Source organism: Juglans microcarpa x Juglans regia, chromosome 2D (assembly GCF_004785595.1).
Source record: "Juglans microcarpa x Juglans regia isolate MS1-56 chromosome 2D, Jm3101_v1.0, whole genome shotgun sequence".
NCBI classification, from domain to species: domain Eukaryota; kingdom Viridiplantae; phylum Streptophyta; class Magnoliopsida; order Fagales; family Juglandaceae; genus Juglans; species Juglans microcarpa x Juglans regia.
Window position 1 is genome coordinate 3,000,386 of NC_054596.1, and position 12,117 is coordinate 3,012,502.

Below are 12,117 nucleotides of genomic sequence, written 5' to 3' on the forward strand. Positions count from 1 at the left end.
CACCATTGTACAGTAAAGAATGAGAGACCATGAGATTATAAACAAGAATATTATAGTGGATTTCTCCTATCCAAACACCTGTGGAGTAGGCTAATTACCAAATCACGTAAACCCATGTGTTCATCTCTTTTATTTCTTTGCACTTATATTTTCCATTCACCACCATAGACGTACACATCGCCATTGTACAACCGCACCAAAACACTTCTGAGTGCTCCAAATAACACCAAACGAGGCCCAAGTCGCCCAGCGGGCCGGGAATGACTATTTCTCCCCTTCTAGTCTGTTGTGCGATTTTTAATGCATCAACAGTGGTGCCGTCTGTGGGATTTGATTTCCTATTTTTGTCAAAGGTGGGAAAAGGATGATTTCTCGGTAAACTGAATAAATCATCAAACGAACGGACAACACCTTCCCAGATGAGTATTCTCAACTTTCTTAACTTTTACATTTATGGAAAATGGACGGACAGCGAAGAGCACACTGTCCGAGTCGCTCATCTTCCAATTCTAGGATTTTAATTTACGCACAGCACCCGAGGCACTCTACTCAATATGTAGGCACTCAGGATTGTGAACAGTACACGGTGGCACTGTGCACTTAAGTGCACAATGCCATTAGTTGCTTATTCATGCACATCCGCCCGTGCATGTCAAGCACAATGCCATGCACGGGAGTGCAACGTCAGGCACCTAAAGGTACCACGACCCAGGTGCAGCGCCGGCGGCCACCACAATGACTGTTGGCAGCGTCTGTCTCCATTGGGCAGGTCGCCAACCGCTCACTCCCTCCTCGGCATGGTCCCGCACGGACCTTATCCCACCGTGCCTGGGGCCAAAGTACAGCCCAACAGTGTCGCAGATGGAAGGGGTGTAGGCAGAGACCCCGTGGTTCGCTGGCATCATCTGGCCGCGCCGATGGTGTCCTTGGCACTCGCTGCTGGCAGGCAGTGGCCAACGACCGTGCATCCAAGTGCACGTCACAACAAGGAGCTCGCGGCCTCTAGCGGCTAGCATGGCAGCACTATCGGCGGTCACCACGTGAACCGCCGACATTCTCTAGCTCAACCGCTACAGATAGGGGGCCGTTGGTTACCCACCTCGTGTGCACCTAGATGGAAGAAGGGCAATGACAGCCACCTCGAGGCCCGTCAGAGTCATATACCAAGACCGGCGTGGTCCTCGACCACCACGGCTGGCCCACAAGCGCTTGGGGCACTGCTAAGACTCCAGTCACCCGAGCACTCCCCTCGGATCACCTACCCAGCAGCATGACCCCCACAAAAGCCACCACACAGGGCTCGGACACCTCTCATAGCTCAGACTCGGCGAGCTCAACCCCCCTCTCGGTCACCCTTCTCGGTGGCCAGCTTCGCTGCACAATGCTCGGGTTGCACCACACTGGGCCCTCCCCTGCTCACGGCCTTCCACGGTCACCTCAGCTCGAGCAACACCTCCATTAGCTCGGGATCAATTCTCGTGCTGCTCGGGAGTCACAACCACTGTTTTTAATCTCGTACCGTACCGGCCGGTACGACCGGTATTTGCCGTACCGGCTCAGTGGCCGGTATAGATATCATATACATTTCGTACCGGCCCTATATTTCGGTCAATATTTCAGCCTTTAATTTTTTTTATTTTTTTAAACTACAAGCTTATTTTTTGACCTCCAATTTAGACTAGACTATTTATAATTTATATATATGTATTTATATATAATTTATTCATATATCGACTATCCCGAAAAGGTACCGGTACCAAAATATTTCGTTCTAGTGCCTTGACCTGTACAGTATTCAAGACATTGGTCACAGCTAGAACTCGTTCCACTCGGGAGCCACTTGCTCGGTAGCCCATATGCTCGAGACCAACCATCACGTGGCTCGAGAGTCACCATCACAACCCCTCAGTTTGGAGGCCCGTTAACTCTGGACCAATCCTCACACTGCTTGGGAGTCATAACCAGAACTCGTTCTGCTCCGGAGCCACCTGCTCAGTAGCCCATCTGCTTAGGACCGACCATCACACGGCTCGAGAGTCACCATCGCAGCCTACCTACATGGAAGCAACTTCACTCGGGAGTCACCATCGCAACTACCTGCTCGACAGCCCACCTGCTTGGGAGCAACTCAGCTCGGCAATCACCTACCTAGCGGTCACTAGCTCAAAAGCCAACCCTGCCAGCTTGGAAAAACTGTTGCTCGGAAGTCATAAGCTCAGAAGCAACCTCACCAGCTCGGGAACCTGCTGCTCGGAAGTCATTAGCTAGGGGACAACCTACCCAGCGGTCACGAATCGAGAGCCAACCCCACTAGCTAGGGAAATTGTTGCTCAGAAGTCACCAGCTCGGAGACAACTTCTCAGCTCGGGAACCTCCGCTATACACCTCTTCAGCTCAAATAGACAATTTCTCAGCTCGGAAAACACAGCGTGGGACTCTCCTTCATGCATTACAAAGTCTTCGCTTGCTCGGAATCACCTGTTCGAGGAACTCTACACAGGAAAGCATTTGTAGCTCGTGGAATTCATTGTTCGATACGGGACGGTTAGGGCTGAGCAAAAATCCAACAATCCGACTCCAAATCCAGCTCTGTTCCGACTCCGACAAGTCGGAGTCGGAGTCAGAGTTTTTTCCCTATTGGAAATCGGAGTCGGAGTCGGAGTCGGAGTCGGAGTCATTGACGAACCGACTCCGACTCCGCTCTGATCCGCCTCCGACCGACTTGTCAGAGTCGGAGTTTTTTCCCTATTGAAAATCGGAGTCGGAATCAGAGTCGGAGTCGGAGTCATTGACGAACCGACTCCGGCTCCGCTCCGATCCGCCTCCGACACTCCGCCTCCGACTCCGCCTTCACCTCCGCCTCCGACTTGGCCCTCCGACTCTACCTTCGATTTTATACATATTTTATAAAAATATATGTGTTTTTCTATGTATTAATCATTTAAATTTATACAACTATATCTTATATAGTTAGTTAAACTCAATAATATACTAGTTAAATAATATATTTATACTATAATATATCGACTAAATTGACTAATAAATTATAATAGTTTAGTATATGACTATATGTAAATATCATACTATTACAAATTTACAATATTACTACCATGTTACATGTAAGTTGTAACACTAAATTACTAATGTATAAATATAATAACATATAATACTAATGTATATATAATATACTATAAACACTAAGATGCATAATAACATCAACGTGTAATACTAATGGATAAACACTAATCTATAAATTTAGAATAACCTATAATACTAATGTATAATAACTAAAGTATTATTCATATAAGTTTTATATAACAATATCTTGTATTAATTATATTTTTTGATTTAATAAATTCTCAACATATTCCTTTTGATAAATATATTAGTAATACTAATATATATTAGTATATTAATTAGATTTATGGTCTAATACCAATACTATTAGTAATCCACTTTAAGTCTATATATAAATTACTATATAAATCACTATAGTTTTAATTTCTAATACTATATTACTATATGATACTATTAACTATAGTGATATACTAGTATTAGTATACTAATACTATCAGTGATATAGTTAGTATAGTGATTTATACTAATAGTATTATATAGTTATACTAAATTAAAATCACTATAGCAAATACTAATATATAGTTATGCTAATCACTATAACTAATACTAATACTAATATAGACTATGGTTATAACTTATAGTATTGTACCTATACTAAATCATTATAACTTATACTAATATAGTTATACTAAATCACTAGAACTAATACTAATATTTATACTAATACTATTATAGACTATAGTTATAACTTATAGTACTATATCTATACTAAATCACTATAACTTATACTAATATATTATATATTTATATTAAATCACTATAACTTATACTAAGAGTGCGTTTGGATGTTGCAGTGAGTTGAGTTGAGTTGATAAAATATTATTAGAATATTATTTATTATTATTATTATTTTGAGATTTGAAAAAGTTGAATTGTTTATTATATTTTGTGTTGAAATTTGAAAAAATTGTAATGATGAGTTGAGAGGAATTATGGATCCAAACGAAGCCTAAATATAGTTATGCTAAATCACTATAACTAATACTAATGTAGTTATACTAATCACTATAACTATATATAGTATTAATATCACTATTAGTATAATATATAGTATTAATAATAACTAATACTAATATCACTACTAGTATAACTAATACTAATAGATATTACTAGTATAACTAATACTAATACTATTAGGGTATTGCTAATATTTATATATATTAATATATATATATCAAGTATAAGAGATTAGAGATTTAATATATAATATTAAATCACTAACATACTAATAGTATGATACTATAGTATTAGTAATTATACTATAAGATATAGTAATAGACTAATAGTATATTATAGTAATAGTATATTATATATAAAATAGTAATACTATTTTTTGAATCTTCATTTCGTATACGGTGCCTTTTTTTTAATATTCACATATAATAATATATATATCATATATTTTTTATGAATCTTCATATATATATAATTAAAAATAGATTCATAATAATTATAATAGTATACTATAGTAACTATACGGTCCATTTTGTTTTTAATCATCATTTCATATACGGTGCCTTTGTTTATTGTAGTGATTAGTTAGATGTGGATATGAAATTATGGATGATGGGAGTACATGTAAAAATATGACTTTCTTTTTATTTTTTATTTTTGAATGTATGTTAGTATGTTAGTATGTTACTTGTTTTATTTACTTGTATTTTTTATTATAATCAAAAGTTTAATAAGTTTGGATTGTAATTTTGAGAAAATTAAAATTTGAAAGCCCACAATTTTATTTTATTTTTAAAAAGTGAGTCAAATATGAAGTTAAAATTTTTTTTTAAAAAAAGTCTAAAAATCCGACTCCGCTCCGACAAGTCGGAGTTGGAGGCGGAGCAGATTCTCTGCATCTAGGAGTCGGAGTCGGAGGTCGGACCTCCGACAAAGTCGGAGTCGGAGTCGGACCGCTCTCAAAATTTATGTGAATTCATTTTTACTAACAAAACTACTCCCTGTAGTGTGGAACGCAAGTTATGTGGCCCTGCGTTCCAACAGAGCAATTCAGCACTGATGAGCACTCCCATTCAACAAGTCGAGTCCCTAGACTCGCCAAGAAGTCAAGTTCCTAGACTTTTTGGGGGGTAAGACCAAGTCTCTAGACTTGGTGTCGACCCCCTGTCCAACAAAGCTGAGTCCCTACACTCACAAAAAGTCGGGTCCCTCGACTCGCTGCGAGGTAAGGTCAAGTCCCTAGACTCACCGACCCCCCGTCCAACAAAGCCGAGTCATTATACTCTCAAGAAGTTGAGTCCCTCGACCTGCTGCAGGATAAGACCAAGTCTTTAGACTTGGTGTCAACCCCCTGTCCAACAAAGTCGAGTCCCTACACTCGCAAAAAGTCAGGTCCCTAGACTCGTGCCAAGTGTCACGTTCGAGCCATAACCATTGTCAGTGGGTTACTTCCGAGAACGAGCCTTTGGAGTTAAAGGGCTTCCGAGCTGCACAACCGCCTTGCACGAGTTACCTTCGGGAACGAGCTGACGGGCTCAACAACCTCCTAAAGTGGACCTAGGAGGTCGACGAGCCCTCTGACCTCTTTGCGTGGTTGCTTCACACAAACTCCAACTCTAATAACAAAACAAAGGCATTAAGCGAACATACACTTTACAAATACCAACAAACATTCGAGCTCCGCGCTCGCCCCAGCCTCCCGCCTCATCCGAACTTTGCGCTTGCACCTTATGCAGCCGAGCCAACCTCCCACCACATCCGAGCTTTACGCTCATACGCAATCGTATACACATGCTGCCTGAATTCACTTCTAGGGGCACTTAATACTTAACACAAGCGGATTATTTTGTTTTCTTGTTGATGACCCTATGTTTTATATTTTACCTTAAAGATTCTTTAAGAGCCTTGTTGGACAAGTTGCCCTTAAGAATCACGAGGTATTGTGAGGGGGATAAAACAATAGGGCCCAAAGGCCAGGCCTAACCCACCTGGATCAGAAGCTAGGGGACAAGAAGAGTCAGGAGTCATGGGGATGTGGGGGCTGTCGAGAGGTAACGTGGGTGCAAGGGGGTCAGGAGGTAACGTGGGTGCAAGGGGTTATCAGGAGGGGTCCGGTTAGACACGCAAAATGAGCTTGACCTTATCACTACAGGGATGCACGTGGGAAAAGAAACCAAATAAATAGGCGGGTCTAGACGACTTCTAGGGGAGGTTCTTCTTCTTCTTCAATTTTCTTCCTCTTCGACTTTTCCTTGAAAGTCAGAATAGGGAGCTCCAACAACTAATTTTTCTCCAGCATCCGAAGTCACATTTATACAATGGGGAATGAGAGACCATAAGAGACTGTAAATAAGAATATTATAGTAGATTTCTCCTCTCCAAACGCCTGTGGACGTAGGTAGTATGCCGAATCATGTAAACCCATGTGTTCATCTCTTTTATTTCTCTGTACTTATGTTTTTCATTCACCGACATGGACGTACGCATTACCACCGTACAGTCACACCATAACACTATCGGGAACTCCAAACAATACCGAACGAGGCCCAAGTCGCCCCAATAGGTCTGGAATGACTATTTCTCCCATTCCAGCTTGTGGTGCGATTTTTGTCACATCAACAATATATATTATATATAATATAAATATATAATATATATATATATATTTCTGTAATTTCCTGTATTCATTATGCACCCTCTGATGATTTGTAGAAAGTGCGTACGGTTGTTTCAAATTCATGATTCTCTTCTCTTTTCTTTTCTTTTCTTTTCTTCATTTTGATAAAATGTCAGCTTTCTTTCACAAATGAAAATACCATGATGTACAATTTACATGTCACTCAAAGCAAAACCAACTGCACCAAAAAAGATGATTCTCACTCCTGCAATATCTTATTCACCTAATTACCATATGGTGGAGGCTGCCATTGAAGTACCTTCTCCTTCCTTACAATCAATTGATCAAATTTCTTTTTTATTATTAATTGTGATCATGTGGGTTATATTATTATTATTATTATTATCATTATTATTATTATTATATAGACGACCAAAATTGAGTGAAACGGCATAATAGTACTTGGCCTTGCTTATAATATTACATTATAATTAATTAGATCAGTACGTACCGTGGGCCGTCTCATTCAATATTTCCAGATAGATCAGAGATCTAGATCTGGAGGCATCATTGATATATATTAGAAGTAGAACATTGCATAGGCCACGTCATGTCTAGCTACCATATATAAATAAATATATACATATATATATATATATAGTATAATTCGAGCTATAGTCATAGATAATGGATGACCGACTTTATTTTTAGATTCCAGATCGATAAATGCTGCTTCTCATACCCACGCCGCACATTATTAATTAATATGTGATTCGATATTTTTATCATTTTATTTAAATAAATATATTTATATATTAATATATTTATTTAAATAAAAGAATAAAAAAAATAAATTATATATTAGTGTGTGGCCTAGATGATGATAAGTGCAATTTGCAACAAATCACATATTGGTATTTAAACAAATAATTAATTAAAAAAATGTTTGAAAAAAAAAAAAAAAGGCAAGTGCAATATGCGTTAAGGAACACACAAAGTAGGCAAATTGAGGGGCATAGTAGCACTACCCCTTTTTTTTTATTATCAAAATATCCCTCAACGATCTTATATATTCATAATCCAGTACTACTCGACGAAGGCATTACCCTTATAAAGGGTTACAAACTCAATGGATATAAAACAACCTTCCACATCTATCACCAATCGTAATTAGGAGCAAAAGCAAGCTAAGATGAACATCAAGAAATAATAACGGCCTTCAGTTTCTGAATTATACAGCTAGCCAGCGCTCGTCTCCGCCTTCCTACTGCATGCATGTGATCTCATCAATCAGCAAATCCAAAGTCCTCCAGGACGATCCACCTTCCTCCATAGCCTTCTTGGCCGTTTCTGCAAGTTCCTTCACCTTCTTCCTCACCCCTTTCCCCATCTCTCCCTCCATCAACTGCCTCACCGTTTTCTCTAACCCCTCACTCTTCACAAACCCTCTCGCTGACCCATCACAGGTCTCAACCCTCAATCCGGCCATTATTTCCTCCGTCACCATTCTTGCATTAAGATGTTGCTCTGCCATCATGGGCCATGCAAGGATTGGCACCCCAGCACATATGCTCTCCAAAACAGAATTCCACCCACAGTGGCTGAGAAACCCCTGGACACACTCGTGCATCAAAATCTCCTTTTGGTCAACCCAGTCTCTCACTACAATTCCTCTATCTTTCACTCCCTCTTCAAAACCAGCCGAGAATATCTCTGACTCGATCTTTCTTATCACCCACAGGAAATTCACTTTGGATTCTTCCAACCCAATTTCTATTTCTTTGAGTTGTGCAGGCGAAATCTCCACCTGAGACCCGAAGGCTACGTACAGAACTGAGTTCCCCTGGTCAAGTTTCTCGTCCAGCCATTGCACCCATGTGGGCTTCTTGTGAGGTTCCGGTTGAGCCTTTGGTAGCTCAGCCAGGCAAAGAGGCCCCACGGACCAGGACTTAGGTGAACAGTTAAGGTTCCAATAATCAGCAAACACAGGCTCAAGCTCATAGAAGCTGTTGACTATAATACCATGGCAATTCGTTGCCGATAGCGTAGTGATCTTCATTGTAAACTCAAGTTCCAGACCAAAGGGCTCCCTGAATTGCCGTTCGAAGTCATTTTTAGTGACTTTGACCCCTGGAAAATTTGTCACAGTTACCAACTCATCGTCTGACTGGGGTCCAAATAGAAGCCGATCCATCTTTACAGCTTTGGCAACGGTCGTAGCGTAATAACACATGCCACTGAATATAAACCGTGGGATGTTGAACCTGGAGGCCGGCTCTGCAGTCCACCAGAGGAACCAATCAGTGACCATGAAGCTGACACGGGGAAGAGTCTCGAGCGCTCGTTCGAAGTCGGGCTGCATGAACCTGGTGGAGAGTGCAAATGAATAGAAGAGGGACATTGAGGGAAGTTTGTCGGTGCTCTCGGTGCCAGTAGGGATATCATGATGTCCGGGAACTTTCTGAGGGAAGGGGAGGGTGACAATGGAGGCAGAACTGTTCGAGAGAAACTGAGCGATGAAGGGACGGTTGGCTGGGGTGGTGAAGATGGTGACGGCGAGACGGCGACGGAGTAGGAGGTGGGCTAGGTGGAGGATTGGAATGGTATGACCTTTGGACATGAAAGGAAAGAGAACCACATGGAGAGGTTCTGCATCATCAGAAGGCCGGTTGAAACTCATGATTAATTTCTTCTTCTTCTTCTTCTTTCACACAGCTTTCATGGCTCGCAATTGTCCGTCTGATCCCTGGTTAGATGTAGCTGTGCTGGTCTAATATTAATGGCGAGTGCATATATAGAACTCGTTGTCCGTGATCAAGACTATATAATATAGAAAAAAATTTCTTATCAGATCTGCACTACACAAATATATATATATATATATATATATATATATATACCAGGTTCGGGAGCAACGTGCTTTTGCACGTCGCTGAAACAATTTTTTGTTTTACAAAAATAATATGATTTGAAAAATAATAATTAATAAATAATTTAATGAATGAAAACAAAAGATAGCAAATATAGAAATAAAAAGTATAATAATTAAAGAGGAGGGGTGACTAGATCAATACTGATCAAAGCTGTCATTTTCAGAGTTGCCGGAGACACAGGAAATGAAAAATCACTTTTACCCTTATGACATAAGTGTAATCCTAAATACAGTCACGGATTACGTATACATAACGCAATCGTCTTAAAAAAAAATAGAGTTTATTATTAAAAAATTAATTTTTTTTATAAATCTCATTAATTATTATTTTTTAAATAATTACATAATAATTACACAATTCAAAATTAAAAGTATTTTTTCTCATCACATAATATCTTATCATTGTTCATGGAATTATTGGGTCATATATATATTCATACTAGTCGCTGCACGTATGCCCAGTTGTCTACCATTAAATGCTGGAATTAAGATGCATAATAGGCAGCAAAACAAGGCCAACTTCAGATAGGATCATCGTGTAAAGCAGATCATCATATTATCACATGTAGCATATGAGTAAGGATTTTTTGACTAAATCATTTCCCTTTTTATCTCATATTATAAATCCTAATATCAATCATTATATCCAATAGTATTTTTACGAGTTCCGGATAGAATAACATATAATGAGAATCTTGGATGTTGTTAGGCAGCAAACTCAAGAATTGAATGCGCTTAAATGAAATGTAGCATCCATAAGCAAATTAAGACTATTTCTTTTACTAAAAATAAAATATTGTTTGGTTAAGCTTACCAAAATCTTTTGTTTAAAAGGCTGATGTTTCTAGAAAAAAACATCTTTATCTTTAAGGCTCCCTCTATTTTTTGCATAAATGGCGAAATTCCAATCAAGTTTACTGACCCAATCAAACACATGTTAAAAAATTGATTGTCTCAAACACTTGAGCGGATGCAAATGGGTGAATTCATTCAAATTAATTACCTTTGAAAAAATTATTCAAAAGTTTAAGTTGATAGTAATATCACAGAGGCAAGTGAATATTTATCTTTGCAAATTAGTGGCTTTGACGAACCAACAGGCATGTGAACCCGCAGTTGAATCTATTGAACTGCCCATTTGAGAGAGAGATAGGCAAATCAAAGTGAGTATTCAAAGTCAGCATCCTATTTAAGCATATAATTACTATAGCGAGAAATTTACATGAGCTTAAAAGTGAAGACATGAACATGAACTTAAAAGTGAAGAAATAAACACGAACTTTACATACAAGTTAGCGTCCTATTTAAGTATATAATTACAATAGTGAGAAGCCTAATAAAAAAAGATTTTGAGTATTTATGATCTAGCGTGATTTATAGGCTGGGCAGAGAGCACGGTGAGTTTATTCTGGCGTAATTGTTCATGTTATTAAGAATAATAACAGATATCATAAATAAATTCAATATTTATAGAGTTTAAAATTAAACAAAATAAAAGATTGGAGAAAATGAAATTTCTTATTAATAATGTTATTAATAAAAATATTAATAATATTATCAATATCAGATTTAGTATTAATATAAAATTTAATATTCAACAATCAATATTAAATTTTCAGAATATCAAACCTGTTATTTATATAAGATTTGTTAATTCAAGGAAAAAATTGATTCAAGATTAAAAAAAAAAAAATTCTCGAAATTATATATCAAATCAAATCATTAAATGGAATTTATTAATAAAATAAAAATACAATATATATTTAAAAAAAACAAAATAAAATATTTTACAGCACTATTTTTTTAAAAAAAATTAAATATAATTTTTTATAAAAATATAATAGTCTATTGAGACAAAAAACATCACAAGAATGCAGACCACCCATCTCTTCCTAACGCCAAATCCATACAGTGCTGTTTTATTAGAACAAACCCTAGGTTTTTTTCACCTCTCTTATAAATGCATCTCGACGGGACCCCATGGCCCACAGCCCCTTATTTCACCTTCCAGACCCTTCTTCATTCGCTCTCTCCATATTTTTCTCTATTCTCCTCTTCTTTTTCTCTGCTCTCTCTTTTTTTTTTTTTTTGCACTATCACTGCTTCTCTCTCTACTCTGTTGCACTCACAAACAACACTTTCTATCTCTCTCTTCTGCCCTCTCACGCACACTACAATTCCCACCCTCATATTTGTGTTTATTTTCATTTATTTATTTCTACAACTTTATTGTTTTTAAATCTTACGAATCTAAGTTATGTTTGGATGTTGAGTTGAATAGAGTTGAGATGATAAAATATTATTAAAATATTATTTTTTAATATTATTATTATTTTAAAATTTGAAAAAATTGAATTGTTTATTATATTTTATGTTAGAATTTGAAAAAGTTATAATGATGAGTTGAGATGATAAAATATTGTTAAAATATTATTTTTTTAATATTATTATTATTTTAAAATTTGAAAAAGTTGAA

At 37.7% G+C, this 12,117-nt stretch overlaps 1 protein-coding gene across 1 annotated transcript; it reads right to left on the minus strand.

The window, feature by feature from the left end:
* Window positions 1-7,620: 7,620 nt before the first annotated feature.
* Window positions 7,621-9,469, minus strand: LOC121250619 (UDP-glycosyltransferase 90A1-like). The gene has a single exon (XM_041149787.1). The coding sequence runs from the start codon at window positions 9,387-9,389 to the stop codon at window positions 7,974-7,976; it is 1,416 nt and encodes a 471-aa protein (XP_041005721.1). The 5' UTR covers window positions 9,390-9,469; the 3' UTR covers window positions 7,621-7,973.
* Between the last annotated feature and the right edge of the window lie 2,648 nt (window positions 9,470-12,117).

What these genes read in the sequence shown, in the direction of transcription:
- LOC121250619 (XM_041149787.1), bottom strand. Translation starts at nt 9,389, where the DNA reads ATGAGTTTCAACCGGCCTTCTGATGATGCAGAACCTCTCCATGTGGTT.